This window comes from Argopecten irradians, chromosome 12 (genome assembly GCF_041381155.1).
Source record: "Argopecten irradians isolate NY chromosome 12, Ai_NY, whole genome shotgun sequence".
In the NCBI taxonomy this organism is placed as follows: Eukaryota; Metazoa; Mollusca; class Bivalvia; order Pectinida; family Pectinidae; genus Argopecten; species Argopecten irradians.
In genome coordinates, this window is record NC_091145.1 from 37,006,483 (window position 1) to 37,027,975 (window position 21,493).

The following is a 21,493-nucleotide window of genomic DNA, read 5'->3' on the forward strand; positions in this document are numbered from 1 at the left end:
AAAGTGTTATATAAAACAGTGTTTGAGAACCCACACAACACTGCGTGACATAATGTTCTGGATAAAAATATTGTTTCAGGCAAATTTCATAGAGAAAGTACATGAGACTTAACAGAGACAAAATAAGGCATAATTACAGCCAGATGTAAAATGCGAGCCGTAGGGGTTTTCTAGTCACATATGTGTACAGTTATTATTTCTGAATCATTCACAGACCAAAATGCAATCTAATAATACTACTTTTCCAGAACTTTGACCTTGGGCTTAATACAAATCAATATGGTAGCTTTTCAGACCAAACACGAGAAATGTTTCACTTTATGAAATACTGATAGCATCATCAATGATTTCTTTCTGAAAACAACAAGGGTAGTCTTGTTTAAGCAGATTTATATTCCTTAGGGAGTATATCATGGTTTTTTTTAATGGTTATTTGATCAAAGCAAGCTGTTATGAAAGAACAGCTATCAATTGTTATACAATAATGACTTTTCAAATAAAGATATTTCAGAAAATATATAACGACTACAAACTGACACATAAAAAAAAGGACCTCACCCACACTATTACCTGATCATGACCCCAGCTATAGCTAGCTGAAAGAAATGTATAGTGATCCACAACACTCCTAAATACCCATTTTCATTGAAATCAAACTTATAAATTTTGACCCCTAATAGAGGTCACTGTAGATATCCAAATCCATCTGCATATTTTTCTGGAAACTTATTCTGGATGTCAGACGGACACTGATTATAATTACTATAGGGCTCCCACATCAGAGATTTACACAGAAATGTCTGTAGGATATGAATGCCCAATACCTCCAAGTATCAAAGTGGGATGAAATGGGAAGGGACATTATAATGGGAACGGATCTGGACAGAATAAGGACTGGACAGGAATGACATGACTAATACTACATGTTCTCCATCCCACTCTCCAGAAAATTCAGCGCTGGACATAGAAAAAGGGAAATTCCACCATATACTACCTATCAGTATTCAGTGGAACACACCTTACTACGAGACAGAATAAGCTGAGGCCCTCAGGAACACACTAATCAACAGGCCAAATTGGGGCCTGATTAACCATAATATCAGACGGCCAGCTATATACATGTGATAAAGTTTATCCATTACCATAGATATGTGTGGTGTACTCATTACACCTAATAGAGCCTATCTCAACTTTCCTAATATTACACCATTCATCATCACAGTATGAAGGACACAGCAGATGTGGACTTCATTCTCTTGACATTTTCACCACAGATAAGTTCAAAATTTGTGTCAATATATTTCTGAAATACATCCCAGCCTTCTCTTTTCCTAAAAAAAAATCCTTCTGTTTTCTTTTAAAACAAGAGATCACTGGAAAATTACTGATACTAGAAAATCATTCTATTATTCTTGAAATGTTTTTTTATAAAATGATTAATGTACAAAACATGCAAGAGAGAGGTTTCTGTATGTAAAAACAAATATAAATAGGTATATGTTTCTGCCTATGGCAAAGAAATATTATGTTTTCTTTTAAAACAAGAGATCACTGGAAAATTACTGATACTAGAAAATCATTCTATTATTCTTGAAATGTTTTTTTAAAAATGATTATGTTGGCAAAGAAATATTCAATAAGCAATAAGAGCTAGGGCAGAAATATTGAGGATACTGTTTCCTTACTTCATTCCTGACCACAGATTTTCTGGTCAGGACCATAGATAATGTTATAAGGCAGTCAAAAGCTGAGAGACATCAAACGTGTGTAATTTGACAGTAGGAAATTAAATCAAAACTGTTCAGGTATAAACAGTCACAGCGTAGTGTAGCTTCTTCCTGTCGAACATCTAAAGGTCAGTGCAGATATCACGTTACACTTTAAAGTTCACAAAATAATCAGTTTGTGCAACATGTATATGCCATGTTTTACATTTGTTTTAGGGTAATCAGTGGAAGGATTACTTGTAGGGAAATTGAGGCTTACAATCTATATTGTATTTGATTACATAAGCACCATTGTCCATATAAAAGCCCCTCCATATTTAAGAGGCATCAATTTAAGCTATTTAAATATTGAATAAATGCACAATGAAAATAAAAAAAACAGCATTATATAGGTTTTTTGCTATTTTTACTCGATTTGTGCCTTTCTTTCCGTTTCTTAGGCCACCATCCCAGTTATTTTTCCCAAGCTTTCCTTTTTCGTTTTGGGCTCTTATTGGGTCTGATAAATGGTACCCTACTTACTCTATGAAATAAGGGTGTCCTTCTTCTGTGTAAGCCATCTCCCAGTTAGGTGGTAACGGACCAAGGTCTCCAGAACTGTGAGCCTTTTCCAGGGACTTTTTCCGATGTGTAGGTCCAGGAGGTTCTTCACTAAATGGAACAGGTGATGACTTTGATGACCCATTGTCTGTGTTACTCCTATTACGCTTCCGTTTGCCATCAGAGGGGAACTGCCCCAGACCGGCATTACCGATGGATCCAGATCTCCGAATTGGTCCTGTGGGATCTTTAGGGGGTTTAGGTGTGCCATAGTTATTTCCTGAAATATGTTAACAATAATTGTTAAATTGATTTCTAATTTACTGGTAATATATTTGGTATAAATATACATGTATACAATGAGTATTGAAGGAGTCTGATATTCTCACACAAGTCCTCCATCGATCTCTGATTAGTTAGTTTGAGTATGTTCCTAGGTAATAGTAATACCATTTAATTAGTCAATACAGTTAATTACTGTAAACATGGATATTTTCCTGAGTGCTTAAATTTGAAATTTGTAATTTTCACAGTAGACTTGATTTCATACTTTTAAGAATAAAAGTTATACAGGTACAAAATATTACGCACAAGGGGAATTTTCATGATCAACAGACGCAAAATTAATGAAAATTTTCCCGGACGTAAATTTCCACATTTACAGTAGTTTCTGGGCATTAACAATTTTTTTTTTAATTCCTTAAACATATATATCTCTGTCTATAAATAAATATAATAATAGGACTCGAAAAGAAACAAAATCAAAAACAGTATCTATATACAGCACGCTATATATATAACACATGCACGATGCTGAAACAATGTCGGAGCAAAATCTGCCTTACCTGTGACATAAAATAGCATCACAGACATGATTTTTACAGGGGAAAGTTCCCCTTGACACACATAGAGCTAAGTTCCAGAAGCAGCTGATAATTAACAACATGGATACATTTAACACAACTTGTACAGGTAGCTGCAGATAACCAACAGTTAGCACTGTGTTGTTACACCTGTACAGGTAGAATTGTCTACGAGAACCAGATATAGAAGTTAGGATCTTCCCTGACATACAAGGTAATTAAAAAAAATCTTTTTGTGTACATATAATGCAACGCAAAACAAACGAAACACGACTGATCTATTCACCTGCATGGACCTCGTAACATACATCTAGCTTCAATAACAGCTCAACTTTTCTTTTTAAATCATGCTTAACCAAAATATTTAATATTTCAATATACATTGCATATTGTTTGTAAATTAAAATGATATTTCATATAAACCAGTTTCCATAAAAAATTTAAATTAAGTATTATTTAATGGTAAAAAAAAATTTTTTGGGTTAAAGAACTGAAGATAACCATACGTGGCCATTCTGTTAGACATTAGGGGATAATAACATACTGTTGGCCCCTCACACTAACAATATCAGTTACAATGGGCTTGTTTATTTACATGTCCTTAAATAGAAATGGTCCCACTGTACAATTATAGAGCCCAGAACCTCTTAGCTTTCCTTGTGTCTGTTTTTGTCTAAAGACACAATACACATGATAAAAAGTAGAGATATTCCCTCATTATATTTCCTTAGTGTGTAGGTATGGCTGCCAGCTACAAACATGTGTAGCACCAGTCAGAGAAACAAATACAACTACAAATTTGTAAATACAGATTCGGTCAAGTTTGTGCACAGAAGCGTAAAAACGAGGACAAATTTTACACACTTGAACCTTCATATACAACAGCTGTATAAGTAAATATTTTATTGTCATTCTCCGTTATATACATATAATACAGGTAATAACTTACAGGTAACAGCACATCAACAATAACTGTCTAGCAGAAGTACAAACGTACTATACCATATACAAATTACTTTTACAAATATATGAGACATTAATTGTATTTAGGGGATAGTTTGCCAAATTACTGCAATTTCAATTTAAAACTATTTAATTGCAGATTTCTGCATTCAGAGATACGTTTTAAGATTTTTGATCCATACCGGTTGTAAAATTATAATTAGGAAGAACGTTTACATATTCATGAAGACCTATATGTACCAATACAGAACCTAGACTTTCTGATCTAATATCTAACCAAGTACAGTAATGATTACACTGTAGTAAGAAGTTTTTACTTCTTCCATCGAAACTATTTATGCCTTAATCACAAGAACAACTAATAATTACAACCAGAATCATTTACATTTTATAAGTAAAATATGCATGCAAAGCACATCACATTGAAATGCCTGTATCCTCTACTTGTATTAGATATGCTAATTAATCGGCTTGTTAAAATGTAATTGTCTACAGAAGGAATTTCGCATTTACATACTTAAGAGAAAAATTTCATTTCATTGCAATCACACATTTAATCTAGGCATGTGCACTAAACAAGAATCTACCCACTGTATTTTAGACGATCACATGCTTTTATATTGAACTTTTTGACATCAACAAAAACATTAATATCAATCAACTTCTATTTACTCACATTTTTTATTTGACCTGTTTCAATCCTAAATAGCAAAATTAATCTGATAAATTGTGATTCATTTATAAAGGTCCTTTCAGATGGATCCTCAATGTGCGAATACCTAATTCTAATACATGAGATTTGACTTTAAAAACTTACCATAATAAATACCACTTTCTAGAAGGCAGCCATTTCGCTCCAGTTCATGGAACTCATCTAAGGACAGGAAGGTGTAGTCGACCCCATTGACCTCTCCTGGCTTTGGAGGTCGAGTTGTACCTGTTGACAAACAAATATCTTGTTAACAAGAAATTCAATCTAGCCTCTCGCTAGAGTACAGAAATTAAATTTCCAATAACAAATTGTTTCTTATATATAAAGTTAAGCTGTCTAAACCTTGGGGAGAAAACTGTGTGGGTTCACTTCTTTCTGATCAACGTGAAGCTACCCTAGGCTTGAAATTTTATGATCCTTCATCAATGAAGCGCAAATACAATCAAATTGTGAAACAACTTTTGACATGATTTAATTTACTGATCTTTCTGTTTTTCAATTCATCAATCTTGAAAGGCTGACTTCCTTTCCAAATCAGCTTTTAATTTTTAAAATGGGAATGTAAAACAAGAGGCCCAGAGGGCCTGTATCGCTCACATGGTTTGTAATGCCTAGGAATGTTCTCAATACAAGTTCATTGTTTCTTTTCTGAAGGAATTTGAATATTTACCTCTAATTCCCCTATTGGGCCCCACTCTTTCTGCTCCAGGGGGTCAAAGCCAAAATCTATACAAATTCTGTTAACCCCAAGGATGTTTCTGGGCCAAATTTGGTTAAAATCCAAGCAGAACTATATGACTATTAGCGATTTACTGGATTTACCTCTATTTCCCCTATTTGGCCCCGCCCCTCCTGCCCCCGGGGGGGTCAGAGCCAAAATTTATACAATTTTCTGTTTTTCTTCACCCAAGAATGTTTTTGGCCAAATTTGGTTACAATCCATGCAGAACTCTAGGACAAGTAGCGATTTATAGGATTTATCTCTATTTCCCCTATTGGGCCCCCCACCTCCTGCCCCCAGGAGGTCAGAGCCAAAATTTATACAAGTTCTGTTCCCCTTCCCCAAAGGATGTTTGTGGCCAAATTTGGTTACAATCCATGCAGAACTCTAGGACAAGTAGTGATTTATAGGATTTACCTCTATTTCCCTTATTGGGCCCCGCCCCTCCTGCCCCCGGGGGGGGGGGGTCAGAGCCAAAATTTATACAAGTTCTGTTCCCCTTCCCCCAAGGATGTTTGTGGCCAAATTTGGTTACAATCCATGCAGAACAAGTCGATTTTCGTTTTACTAATTGGGCTCACCCCTCTTATAGAGATTTATACAAGTTCTGTTCCCTTTCCCCAAGAATGTTTTTGGCCAAATTTGGTTACAATCCCTCTAGGACCTGCCTCTATTTCCCCTATTGGGGCCCCCCCTCCTGCCCCCAGGAGGTCAGAGCCAAAATTTATACAAGTTCTGTTTCCCCTTCCCCAAAGGATGTTTGTGGCCAAATTTGGTTAAAATCCATGCAGAACTCTAGAACAAGTAGCGATTTATAGGATTTACCTCTATTTCCCTTCTTGGGCCCCGCCCCTCCTGCCCCCGGAGGGGGGGGTCAGAGCCAAAAAATTTATACAAGTTCTGTTCCCAAGTAATTCCCCAAAGATGAGTTTGTTTGAAAAGCCAAATTTGGTTACAATCCATGCAGACTCTATGACAAGTAGCGATTTAAAGGAAATCGTTGACGGACGGACGACGGACGGACGACGGACGGACGCCGCGCCATGACATAAGCTCACCTGGCCCAAATAAGCTCACCGGCCCTTTGGGCCAGGTGAGCTAAAAAGATACTACATAATTTCATAGAGTTGCAAATTTAAGCTATAAGCTTACTGTTAATACTAGTACTACACTTATCATCACCTTCTGAACAATTTACTTAAAATCATTTTAATGTTAATTTTCATAATGTGGGTCATATTATGTTTCATGGCATTGTCCTTATTACCATGCATTAGTTGACAATCACTGCAGGTGCATGCACTAAAGGACAAAACAGCAAAAGGAATCTTCACTTATAGATTACTCATGAAATCTTGCATTTCTTTGTTGTTGTAATTATAACCTCATGATCATCTTTGACCATCAATTTGAATTTTTTTATGTTTCTTACCGGTATAATTGTTTTAAAGAAACTTTTAATTTTTGTATCAGAAATGAAGTGAACCTTTAAAATCTCTTACTAAAGAGTGATGTAATTTACTTACATGGGACGGTACGCAGATACAAATTGTCTCGGATAGTTTGCTGTAGGTCATGATCAACTGAACCTTTCTGAAATCTTGTTGTCAAGAATTGTCTCAAGTCACGTGGCAACATACCTGGAAAAAAAACAGCAAACATATATAAACATGATATGCACTTTTCCATGAAGAAGCTGTTATTTACAAATCAACTTAATTGCGTACATTAAAATTTCAAAATGATCATTTGTGATCAAAACATTTGAACCCCTACCAAAAAACATAACAAAACTTACATTTTTTTTTATTATTCTTTTTCATTTTTTGAACATTTTTACAATGTACTCTAATTCAAAATTAAATTATTTTTTATTACAAAGACAACCACATATGTCGTTTGAAATGAGCTTGAGAATGTGTTCTACATAAACAATTTATTTTTCCCTGATGCTTTTGAAATCGATCAAAGGAAGTGAATGTTTCTAAGCAGGAGAGGTATGACAATATGTCAAAACATGACCCAAGTGAACTTCATGAGATTTGTAGGTATAAAATTACCAGTAAAGAGGTGTGACTATCATAATTTATAAAATCTTTTGTCAGCAATTTTACATTCTAAGAACCTTTCACATCCGGTTTATGAATAAGATAATGCTAGAGGACCAAATTGTATTACAGCTGGATGTCAGTCCTGAACAAGTATATACAGTAAAACCCCGTTATATTGCCACCCGTTTTACCGCCAAACTCGCTTATCGCCATGAATTTATTCAGAACTGATTTCCCTCCATACAAATACACCCGTTATATCGCCAAACCCGCCTACCGTCATCCGCCATCACATTTGCAGAATAAATGATTTAAATAACACTATAATGACCTCGTTAATATCGCCAAATTCTGTTGATAGGGACACATGTTTTGGTAAGGTGCTCAACTGCCGATTGACAGGTAAAAAACCTGTGAAAAAGGCCTTGGTTCTGCCCCTTGGCCAAGACACATCATAATAGAGTTTCTGCTCCGTAACATTCAGCATAAAGGGAGACAATTCGTGATTGTCAGTATCGTCTGACCAGGTTGAGTACTGGTGTATGTGTCCAGTGTCTGGCAGTATGCAACAATGAGATAAAATTATACTGCAGCCTTCCAAAATATAGATATAGCAATGCATACAGAGGAGGCCATCCTTAAATGACACTAGGTATTACTAAATCTGATCAGTTCATGGAAAGGAGGTCAGACTACTGATGTTACCTGTGATGTTTGGGTGGGTAGGGAGGGAGGTCAGACTACAATATACTGGTGTTAGTACTTACCTCTCATGATCATGTTTGGGTGGGGTAGGGAGGGAGGTCAGACTCCAGTATACTGGTGTTTGTACTTACCTGTCATGTTTGGGTGGAGTAGGGAGGGAGGTCAGACTCCAGTATACAGATGTTACCTATGATGTTTGGGTGGGGTAGGAAGGAAGGTCAGACTCCAGTATACAGATGTTACCTATGATGTTTGGGTGGGGTAGGAAGGAAGGTCAGACTCCAGTATACAGGTGTTACCTGTCATGTTTGGGTGGGGTAGGGAGGGAGGTCAGACTCCAGTATACTGGTGTTACCTGTCATGTTTGGGTGGAGTAGGGAGGGAGGTCAGACTCCAGTATACAGATGTTACCTATGATGTTTGGGTGGGGTAGGAAGGAAGGTCAGACTCCAGTATACTGGTGTTACCTGTCATGTTTGGGTGGAGTAGGGAGGGAGGTCAGACTCCAGTATACAGATGTTACCTATGATGTTTGGGTGGGGTAGGAAGGAAGGTCAGACTCCAGTATACAGGTGTTACCTGTCATGTTTGGGTGGGGTAGGGAGGGAGTTCAGACTCCAGTATACAGATGTTACCTGTGATGTTTGGGTGGGGTAGGGAGGGAGGTCAGACTCCAGTATACTGGTGTTACCGGTCATGTTTGGGTGGGATAGGGAGGGAGGTCAGACTCCAGTATACAGATGTTACCTGTGATGTTTGGGTGGGGTAGGGAGGGAGGTCAGACTCCATTATACTAGTGTTACCTGTCATGTTTGGGTGGAGTAGGGAGGGAGGTCAGACTCCATTATACTAGTGTTACCTGTCATGTTTGGGTATAGTAGGGAGGGAGGTCAGACTCCAGTATACAGGTGTTACCTGTCATGTTTTGGTGGAGAAGGGAGGGAGGTCAGACTCCAGTATACAGGTGTTACCTGTCATGTTTGGGTGGAGTAGGGAGGGAGGTCAGACTCCAGTATACTAGTGTTACCTGTCATGTTTGGGTGGGGTAGGGAGGGAGTTCAGACTCCAGTATACTGGTGTTACCTGTCATGTTTGGGTGGGGGAGGGGAGGGAGGTCAGACTCCAGTATACAGATGTTACCTGTGATGTTTGGGTGGGGTAGGGAGGGAGTTCAGACTCCAGTATACTGGTGTTACCTGTCATGTTTGGGTGGGGGAGGGAGGGAGGTCAGACTCCAGTATACAGATGTTACCTGTGATGTTTGTGTGGGGTAGGGAGGGAGGTCAGACTTCATTATACAAGTGTTACCTGTCATGTTTGGGTGGGGGGAGGGAGGGAGGTCAGACTCCAATATACTGGTGTTACCTGTCATGTTTGGGTGGGGGAGGGAGGGAGGTCAGACTCCAGTATACTGGTGTTACCTGTCATGTTTGGGTGGGGTAGGGAGGGAGGTCAGACTCCAGTATACAGGTGTTACCTGTCATGTTTGGGTGGGGGAGGGAGGGAGGTCAGACTCCAGTATACTGGTGTTACCTGTCATGTTTGGGTGGGGTAGGGAGGGAGGTCAGACTCCAGTATACAGGTGTTACATGTCATGTTTTGGTGGGTTGTATATACCGGGAATTTGGAGGGGTGGGGAAACTGAGTGAGACTTAAGTATTAAATATAGTAGTAGTACTTACACACATAATATATGTACCACTTTAAATGCGCTCTGACAATGTCCCACTACCTACTATGGCAAAGTTTTGGTGTGAATAAAGAAATATAGGGGACATAGGTTTTACAAGTACTCCACAAATAATTTAAACCTGTCTTGAATAAGTTGGATCATACTGGTGCTTCACCGACCTCAGTCAGACTCTCTACCAAAAGTTTATCGTAGGACATGTACAGTGTAAGGAAGTGGAGAAAGTTGGCACTAATTATATATAACACCATTACATATAAGGAGGGTGGTTATTTATAGTGAATGTAATTAGAGTGTTACTGTATATATATATATAATAATTAGTTTTCTGTTACACTTCACCATAAGATGGAAAATCCAAGTATAAATATATGTTAGGGTGTCAGAGTTTATACCATTCATATGTAAAACAACAAAATTTCTTGTCAAAAATGTGTATAAAACTCTTTAAAATAAGTAAAATAATTTTACCACTTATATTATCTTACAACACCTTACAGCAATGTTCTAGTAGCTGAGTTAAGGTGGCAATCCTAATAATGTAAAACAGGGATTCATCAGGAGCATTATAATTTATTTTTTTTACACTTTTTATATACAAACTACAGGTATGTTACTGTTATTATAGCTGGCTAGAGATTCTGTCTGAACACCAGACTCAGCTGTCAGGTATGTGAATACCTGTCATTATCCATAACAGCTGATCAATATCCTAACTTATGTTTATTGGAATGTAAAGTCACCTCTGATGATGAAGCACAAGTATTATAGGTTATTGATTATTTAATCCAATCTTGTGTACTGATTGTTATTGGTATATTATATTGCAAATAATTAATAAATGTAAACTCATTATAACTATGTATACCACTAGAATCAATTAGAGGAATGTATATATGGCTTATTCATGTTCACTCTTCTATTATGGAGTTTATATTTGATAATTAAATCTAAAATAGAATGAGTTTATCAAGTACATGTGTACATGCGTAATGTCATATTTTTGCGGACGATCTACATATAAAAACTAGCCTAACAAGCCACAACCAAATTAAAGATTCACAATTATTTAATATGTCTCCTGAGTCCATATCTGTCTATTTTGTGTATTATTGTTTTTCTCATATAAAAGTAAACCTGTCAAACAAGCTAGTTTTAAAAGCTACAAATAGCATCCCTGCAAAATTGTTTCAACTGATAATTTCATTCATATGATTGAAGATGTCTTACAATATTAATTGGTATGATATCTTAATTTCACCTTATTATAACATTCAATCATTTGCTTTTGGACAAGAATAATTTGATGTAAATCTATGCAATTAATTGAAAGTACATAAATTTGACATATAAATATAAATATGAATGTCAAAATCATATCTATATTGATCACCTTAAACAATTCTGTTAAAATATTATTTTAACATCAGTTCATAATATAAGTAAATTCCTAATACCATTGGACATTTTGTAACAAGATCTGCGAAAGTAATTAACAATCTGAACACAGTCAGTCCTTATTTAGTTTCAGATATTTAAAGAATGTTAAATGTATTGAGCCTATTTCTAAAATGAATAAGCCTGCCTCAATACACCTTGAAACACAAATCCTGTCACGGGTCAGTGACTTCATTGTGATTGCTGGGGGTCTAATGTCTGAATGAAAACATAAACACACTATCTACATTCCATACATTTGTTATAATTTGTGGCGTTTAGCAATCAGAACAAACTATTGACAAAGTGCACCCAACAAGAGGCATTTACCCTATATAAACTCACCAATTTTGACAGTTTTAATCATAACAGGTGCCCCATTTTGGCTAACTTGTTTGAGCCAGATGGTTGCATCTCTCAGAGTATATCCTGCTATTTTTTGCCCTTGTATTTCCAGTAAAATCTCGTCCACATGTAATCTGCCACTATGATATGTTAGTTGATCGTGTGATATGTCACTTATACAACAGAACTGACCATTGTCCGCCCCGCCCGTGATCGTAACCCCCAGTCCCTCCTCGGGAACAGCGGACACAACTGTTTCTTGTATCCGCTGACTCCAATGTTTTGACTCCTTTCGAGTTTTAGGAGCGACTGGAGGGGGCTGGTCATGTTGTGCATTAGGCCGCGACATGACGTTTTAAGTTTGTAGTAACACTCCTAGGAAACTGCATCTGTTTGAAAGTTTCAAAACTTCACACACAAATCACTGGCGTCAAGAGGATCCAGAGGACACCCGTCATAGCCATTGCAAAGTCGCCCACCTATCCGAGCCACGATTTCCAGACATACCACTATTTATCGATAGATATCCATGTCGCTGAATCCACTGGATATTATCCTCACAATTTAATCCTCCATCGTGAACTTAAGCACCACATTAGGTCTGTAATTGTCGATAAATATAGGTCTTCCGCCTTAGAATACTTTAAAACAGTTGTACTACAACATTGCCATTACGCATGCGCATGCGTCAATGCCGGAAACTAGATTGTTTTGATTTGATGTCGTAAAGAGAACTCTGATAATGTTCTGAGACTTATGCATACAGGTTACTCGTTTGATACCAGGATACTTGAAAAGTACCATTCTTTAGTTTTGTTTTATCAAAGCTTTAAATCCCTCTTTCCTCAACTTATTTTAATGGTGCGAGAGCAAAGAAGATTTTCAAATAAAGATTATCACATGTAACAAATGACTTATTTAACAGGTTATATGCAAATTTAGTAAAAAAAAAAGTTCTTTTGTTTAAAGGCCAACTACCTTTCCGAAATGGTTTTTGATTTTTAAAATGGGAATGTAAAACGAATTTAATAATTTTGTCGAGTGGCAAAAGTTATTAACTTAACGTTAATACTACACTTATTATCACCTCCTAAACAATTTAATTAAAATAAATAAAATGTTAATTTTCATAACGCGGGTCGTCTTATGTTTTCCCCCGTCGTCCTAAATACCGCGCGGTAGTTGACTATCACTGCGGCAGACGGTAAAACAGCGAAATGACTCTCCATTGTTATCATATATTACGCAGGAAATCTTGCATATGTTTGGTGTTGTAACCTCATCTTAGGCCATCGGTATATATTTTCTGAGGTAATTAATGTTTTTAAGAAAGCTTTATATTTTGCTCCGGAAAGGTAGTGGGCCTTTAAAGAATTTTATATTTAAACAGGGATTTTTAGTTGTAGAGAAGTATTTTTTATCTAAGCATTTTTAATTTAGTCGGTTGTAAAAGCGTTAATGGTTTGTGTTGATATGTTGTACCACATTAATTAACTTGTAGAAAATGATACACCTTTGTCATCTTTTGTTTATATTTGTAATTTGAACATTTTTGTTTTTACCCTAAAATATATTGAAAAATTAACAAATACCGGTAATTAACCGGGATCTCGATTGAGTTTTATTTCTGCTTTCTAACAGGAAATTCAATTCATTTTAATTCATTTTATTCCATAGACTATATAAGTACAAATTATATTATGTTAAATACACAATTGATATAACAAAAGAGATGGAGAGTGATTCATACCATAGATATTAAATTTCCAGCCAAATGTCTCAACTTTTTAACTTTTCTTACCTTTTCTTAAAAGCAAAATGAATAAATTTACCAGTATTTTGCATTTCCTTAACGTTGTAACTAATTTAAAAACACTTGGTCTTGTGTAATAAGATTTCTGAATATACTTTTGGCGTAAATCAACATAAAATGGACATTGCAATATAAAATGATATTCATCTTCAAGTTCATTTAAATCACAACATATACACAATCTATTCTCTCACGGGATATTTTATTTTTTACCCTTTTTAATATTCAATATATATATCAATATATGTCGTATCAGACAAGGGCTGGCCAAAGCCAAGCCCCCCCCCTCGCCCCCTCACCCCTTTTTTTCCTATCTCTCCTCTCTCTCTCTCTCTCTCTCTTTCATCAAAGACACATTTTACACAGTAAATATGAAGCCCAAAAACATTTGAATACAAAACAATATTTACCATCCCTGAAGATTTTACGCTTGTTAACTCATTTCACTTTGATTCTATTGAATTTGTCATTGTACAAATTAAAATTATCACCATTAGATAATGAACGGATGAAAATTATATGTCTATCCAAAATGTTGACAAATCATGCAGTGAATACTATGTTGTAAGAACGTTAACGAATATGCAGTAATTTTATTATTTCTGCAATCTCTCGCTTTCAAGTTTTTAAATGTACAAGTAGTTCTACTAACTGTTAATTTAAACGATCGCGACAGGATTGGGGTCAGTGTATAATCTCATTAAAATGGCGTAATGACTTAATACTAGTTCTACCTCAATAGCAAGATTATACTAAATGTTAAATTTAATTTAGATAATGGAATCAACAAACTGTGTATAAGCGAAATCATGTATGTTATAAAAACTTCAGTAACAGTGAAATGAATCTGTTGATCACGAGATCAGACCTGTAATACATGTAGACCACGACTTTAGTCTATAGTATAGTCTACTACTTTCCAACTTCCTGTCAAGTCACTGTGATCTCGTATTGTAGACTGTGATTACTGTCCAAGTCCGCGTGATCTCGTATTGTAGACTGTGATTACTGTCCAAGTAACTGTGATCTCGTATTGTAGACTGTGATTACTGTCCAAGTCCCTGTGATCTCGTATTGTAGACTGTGATTACTGTCCAAGTAACTGTGATCTCGTATTGTAGACTGTGATTACTGTCCAAGTCCCTGTGATCTCGTATTGTAGACTGTGATTACTGTCCAAGTAACTGTGATCTCGTATTGTAGACTGTGATTACTGTCCAAGTAACTGTGATCTCGCATTGTAGACTGTGATTACTGTCCAAGTCCCTGTGATCTCGCATCGAAACTGTGATTACTGTCCAAGTCCCTGTGATCTCGTATTGTAGACTGTGATTACTGTCCAAGTCCCTGTGATCTCGTATTGTAGACTGTGATTACTGTCCAAGTCCCTGTGATCTCGTATTGTAGACTGTGATTACTGTCCAAGTCCCTGTGATCTCGTATTGTAGACTGTGATTACTGTCCAAGTCACTGTGATCTCGTATTGTAGACTGTGATTACTGTCCAAGTCCCTGTGATCTCGTATTGTAGACTGTGATTACTGTCCAAGTCCCTGTGATCTCGTATTGTAGACTGTGATTACTGTCCAAGTCCCTGTGATCTCGTATTGTAGACTGTGATTACTGTCCAAGTCCCTGTGATCTCGTATTGTAGACTGTGATGTTACTGATCTCGTATTGTAGAATTACTGTCCAAGTCCCTGTGATCTCGTATTGTAGACTGTGATTACTGTCCAAGTCCCTGTGATCTCGTATTGTAGACTGTGATTAATGTCCAAGTCCCCGTGATCTCGTATTGTAGACTGTGATTACTGTCCAAGTCCCTGTGATCTCGTATTGTAGACTGTGATTACTGTCCAAGTAACTGTGATCTCGTATTGTAGACTGTGATTACTGTCCAAGTCCCTGTGATCTCGTATTGTAGACTGTGATTACTGTCCAAGTCACTGTGATCTCGTATTGTAGACTGTGATTACTGTCCAAGTCCCTGTGATCTCGTATTGTAGACTGTGATTACTGTCCAAGTCCCTGTGATCTCGTATTGTAGACTGTGATTACTGTCCAAGTCCCTGTGATCTCGTATTGTAGACTGTGATTACTGTCCAAGTCCCTGTGATCTCGTATTGTAGACTGTGATTACTGTCCAAGTCCCTGTGATCTCGTATTGTAGACTGTGATTACTGTCCAAGTCCCTGTGATCTCGTATTGTAGACTGTGATTACTGTCCAACTGTAATCTCGTATTGTAGACTGTGAATACTAGTCCCTGTGATCTCGTATTGTAGACTGTGATTACTGTCCAAGTCCCTGTGATCTCGTATTGTAGACTGTGATTACTTACTGGTTTGTCCAAGTCCCTGTGATCTCGTATTGTAGACTGTGATTACTGTAAGTCCCTGTGATCTCGTATTGTAGACTGTGATTACTGTTCCTAGTCCCTGTGATCTCGTATTGTAGACTGTGATTACTGTGATAGTCCCGTGATTGTATACGTATTGTAGACTGTGATTGTAATTACTGTACAAGTCCTGTGATCTCGTATTGTAGACTGTGATTACTGTCCAAGTCCCTGTGATCTCGTATTGTAGACTGTGATTACTGTACAAGTCACTGTGATCTCGTATTGTAGACTGTGATTACTGTCCAAGTCCATGTGATCTCGTATTGTAGACTGTGATTACTGTACAAGTCCCTGTGATCTCGTATTGTAGACTGTGATTACTGTCCAAGTCCCTGTGATCTCGTATTGTAGACTGTGATTAAGTCGTGTCAATTGGTCCCTGTGATCCTGTATTGTAGACTGTGATTATGTCCAAGTCCCTGTGTGATCCCGTATTGTAGACTGTGATTACTGTCAGTAAGACGTGCATTACTGTGTGATCTCGTATTGTAGACTGTGATTACTGTGTGATCTCGTATTGTAGACTGTGATTAACTGTCAAGTGTGTGATCTCGTATTGTAGACTGTGATTAATGTCAAGTCCCGTGATCCTCGTTACTGTGTGAGTACTGTGATTACTGTGTGATCTCGTATTGTAGACTGTGATTACTGTGTGATCTCGTATTGTAGACTGTGATTACGGTGATCTCGTATTGTAGACTGTGATTACTGTCAAGTCCCGTGATCTCGTATTGTAGACTGTGATTACTGTGTGATCTCGTATTGTAGACTGTGATTACTGTGTGATCTCGTATTGTAGACTGTGATTACTGTCAAGTCCTGTGATCTCGTATTGTAGACTGTGATCGTATTGTAGACTGTGATTACGTGATCTCGTATTGTAGACTGTGAATACTGTCCTAGTCCCTGTGATCTCGTATTGTAGACTGTGATTACTGTCCAAGTCCCTGTGATCTCGTATTGTAGACTGTGATTACTGTGTGATCTCGTATTGTAGACTGTGATTACTGTCAGTCTGTGATCTCGTATTGTAGACTGTGATTACTGTCAAGTACTGTGATCTCGTATTGTAGACTGTGATTACTGTGTGTCTCGTATTGTAGACTGTGATAGTCCGAGTCCCTGTGATCTCGTATTGTAGACTGTGATTACTGTCCAAGTCCGTATTGACTAGTGATCTGTATTGTAGACTGTGATTACTGTGTGATCTCGTATTGTAGACTGTGAATACTGTCCTAGTCCCTGTGATCTCGTATTGTAGACTGTGATTACTGTACAAGTCCTGTGATCTCGTATTGTAGACTGTGATACTGTCAACTATGTCCCTGTGATCTCGTATTGTAGACTGTGATTACTGTCCTGTGATCTCGTATTGTAGACTGTGATTACTGTGTGATCTCGTATTGTAGACTGTGATTACTGTGTGATCTCGTATTGTAGACTGTGATTACTGTAGTCCCTGTGATCTCGTATTGTAGACTGTGATTACTGTGTGATCTCGTATTGTAGACTGTGATACTGTCCTAAGTCCTGTGATCTCGTATTGTAGACTGTGATTACTGTACAAGTCCCTGTGATCTCGTATTGTAGACTGTGATTACTGTAGTCCCTGTGATCTCGTATTGTAGACTGTGATTACTGTCCTAAGTCACTGTGATCTCGTATTGTACTGTGTAGACTGTGATTACTGTGTGATCTCGTATTGTAGACTGTGATTACTGTGTGATCTCGTATTGTAGACTGTGATTACTGTCCAAGTCCCTGTGATCTCGTATTGTAGACTGTGATTACTGTCCAAGTCCCTGTGATCTCGTATTGTAGACTGTGATTACTGTCCAAGTCACTGTGATCTCGTATTGTAGACTGTGATTACTGTCCAAGTCCCTGTGATCTCGTATTGTAGACTGTGATTACTGTCCAAGTCCCTGTGATCTCGTATTGTAGACTGTGATTACTGTGTGATCTCGTATTGTAGACTGTGATTACTGTGTGATCTCGTATTGTAGACTGTGATTACTGTGTGATCCCGTATTGTAGACTGTGATTACTGTGTGATCGTATTGTAGACTGTGATTACTGTGTGATCCCGTATTGTAGACTGTGATTACTGTGTGATCTCGTATTGTAGACTGTGATTACTGTGTGATCTCGTATTGTAGACTGTGATTACTGTGTGATCTCGTATTGTAGACTGTGACTTACTGTGTGATCTCGTATTGTAGACTGTGATTACTGTTACTGTGATCTCGTATTGTAGACTGTGATTTTGTTATGTAGATGTCTTGATCTCGTATTGTAGACTGTGATATGATCTACTGTGTGACTGTGATTACGTTCGTATTGTGACTGTGATTACTGTGTGATCTCGTATTGTAGACTGTGATTACTGTGTGATCTCGTATTGTAGACTGTGATTACTGTGTGATCTCGTATTGTAGACTGTGATTACTGTGTGATCTCGTATTGTAGACTGTGATTACTGTGTGATCTCGTATTGTAGACTGTGATTACTGTGTGATCTCGTATTGTAGACTGTGATTACTGTGTGATCTCGTATTGTAGACTGTGATTACTGTGTGATCTCGTATTGTATAGACTGTGATTACTGTGTGATCTCGTATTGTAGACTGTGATTACTGTGTGATCTCGTATGTAGACTGTGATTACTGTGAAGTGTGATCTCGTATTGTAGACTGTGATTACTGTGTGATCTCGTATTGTAGACTGTGATTACTGTGTGATCTCGTATTGTAGACTGTGATTACTGTGTGATCTCGTATTGTAGACTGTGATTACTGTGTGATCTCGTATTGTAGACTGTGATTACTGTGTGATCTCGTATTGTAGACTGTGATTACTGTGTGATCTCGTATTGTAGACTGTGATTACTGTCCAAGTCACTGTGATCTCGTATTGTAGACTGTGATTACTGTCCAAGTCCCTGTGATCTCGTATTGTAGACTGTGATTACTGTACAAGTCCCTGTGATCTCGTATTGTAGACTGTGATTACTGTCCAAGTAACTGTGATCTCGTATTGTAGACTGTGATTACTGTCCAACTGTCCCTGTGATCTCGTATTGTAGACTGTGATTACTGTCCAAGTCCCTGTGATCTCGTATTGTAGACTGTGATTACTGTGAAGTCCCCGTGATCTCGTATTGTAGACTGTGATTACTGTCCTAGTCCCTGTGATCTCGTATTGTAGACTGTGATTAATGTCCTAGTCCCTGTGATCTCGTATTGTAGTCTGTGATTGCTGTCCAAGTCCCTGTGATCTCGTATTGTAGACTGAGATTACTGTCCAAGTCACTGTGATCTCGTATTGTAGACTGTGATTACTGTGAAGTCCCTGTGATCTCGTATTGTAGACTGTGATTACTGTCCTAGTCCCTGTGATCTCGTATTGTAGACTGTGATTACTGTGAAGTCCCCGTGATCTCGTATTGTAGACTGTGAATACTGTCCTAGTCCCTGTGATCTCGTATTGTAGACTGTGATTAATGTCCTAGTCCCTGTGATCTCGTATTGTAGACTGTGATTACTGTCCAAGTCCCTGTGATCTCGTATTGTAGACTGTGATTACTGTACAAGTCACTGTGATCTCGTATTGTAGACTGTGATTACTGTCCAAGTCCCTGTGATCTCGTATTGTAGACTGTGATTAATGTCCAAGTCCCTGTGATCTCGTATTGTAGACTGTGATTACTGTACAAGTCCATGTGATCTCGTATTGTAGACTGTGATTACTGTCCAAATCCCTGTGATCTCGTATTGTAGACTGTGATTACTGTCCAAGTCCCTGTGATCTCGTGCATTGTTGACTGTGATTACTGTCCAAGTCCCTGTGACATCGCATCGTTGACTGTGATTACTGTCAAATCCCTGTGATCTCGTATTGTAGACTGTGATTACTGTCCAAGTCCCTGTGATCTCGTATTGTAGACTGTGATTACTGTCCAAGTCCCTGTGATCTCGTATTGTAGACTGTGATTACTGTCCAAGTCCCTGTGATCTCGTATTGTAGACTGTGATTACTGTACAAGTCCCTGTGATCTCGTATTGTAGACTGTGATTACTGTACAAGTCCCTGTGATCTCGTATTGTAGACTGTGATTACTGTACAAGTCCCTGTGATCTCGTATTGTAGACTGTGATTACTGTACAAGTCCCTGTGATCTCGTATTGTGACTGTGATTACATCAATCCCTGTGATCGTATTGCCGACTGTGATTACTGTACAAGTCTCTGTGATCTCGCATTGTCCCCGTGAGCACAATGACCTTCCTGTTAACTGTGATTATTTCCTATGTCCCTGTGAATTCTGTATTTGCATATTACAGAGTTATCTGCCCATGCGGGTAGGTATTGATTGTGACGTCATGTATTTGAGAGCGAAACGTCATAATTTTCGGAGAAAACGACGTGAATTGCGCTAACAAAGTAATTACGTAACAATCGATACCTAGCCGCAAGGGAGCTAATTCTGTAATATGCAAAGACGGAATATGATGACACACATTTAGATCGTCCCTGAGAACACGACTATTTTCATTTAGAATGATATTTTAATTCAAATGTTAGCCCAATATCAGTGTTACAGAGTATCTTTGAGCTGGTTTCAATCTCATTTGTCACACCGCTTTTTAGGGTTACCCGACCGGCCATTATTTTAGAGTGAAAGACACTAAAAAAAACATGTGCCGACCTACCGACCCTATTTTTTTGCCAATGTAACCCTAAAAAGACATTTTGGCCTCATACTTCTAAAGGTATAAATACATTACTCATGGCGTTACACAGGGTCAAATTAAGTCACTCGGTGTTCTGATTTGCCTCTCGGACTAAAATCAGGTACATATATATGTCTGAGTGCATCCGACAAAACTATCCCTCGTTCAAAAGTCCAAGATTGGTGTAATGAAAATAGGATGATTTTGTAGTGGTTAAGCCGCTCACCTTTCACCTAACCGACAGGGGTTCGGTCCCCGGTACGGCCGTGAAAAGGTCAGGGGTCACATACCCGATAACGTGGGTTTCCCATGGGACCTCCGGTTTCCTCTCACACTAAGACCCCTCGCGCGTTTACATCCGGACCATCGAAAGTGATTTGCATTTAAGTTGTATAACTTGTTTCGCAATCAATATAAAATAAATAAAGTTGATATTTTTATATAATTTTCAGCAATAACAAAATGAAATCATGGCGATTGTCACAAAACAGAAGTTTAATACAGAATAGATAATACTGTAAGTCTTACGTTAGATCAGGGACATATTGACCAAATAAAAAGTGAAGAAATCTTCTTGGAGGAAAATATAGCATATGTTGCTTCAAAAATTAACAATGGTTTGGGTTTACTTCGTCGCATCCGTCATTATTTACCATCTCCAGGTAGATTTTCATGTTATCATGTTTGTATATTCTTCCAACTTTAGCCCAGTAGCACAGTTTGGAGCAGATGTTCTTTAGATTTTAAACAAGTTGTAAGATTGCTGTTGGATGCTCCATTTGATGCACAATCTGC

The 21,493-nt window shown here is 37.8% G+C and overlaps 1 protein-coding gene across 9 annotated transcripts in view; it reads right to left on the reverse strand.

Annotated features, from left to right (window-relative positions):
- The window catches only part of LOC138304865 (membrane-associated guanylate kinase, WW and PDZ domain-containing protein 1-like), a 75,195-nt gene extending 62,771 nt beyond the window's left edge, over positions 1-12,424 (reverse strand). For all 9 annotated transcript variants that reach the window (XM_069245210.1, XM_069245205.1, XM_069245202.1 and 6 more), the window contains exons 1-4: positions 11,755-12,424; positions 7,053-7,166; positions 4,911-5,030; positions 2,250-2,547 (exon numbers count right to left, since the gene is read on the reverse strand). In XM_069245210.1, coding sequence (XP_069101311.1) covers positions 2,250-2,547; positions 4,911-5,030; positions 7,053-7,166; positions 11,755-12,103 — 881 coding nt within the window. In that variant the 5' untranslated portion in view covers positions 12,104-12,424. The remainder of the gene's footprint in view (positions 1-2,249; positions 2,548-4,910; positions 5,031-7,052; positions 7,167-11,754) is intronic.
- Positions 12,425-21,493: the final 9,069 nt, after the last annotated feature.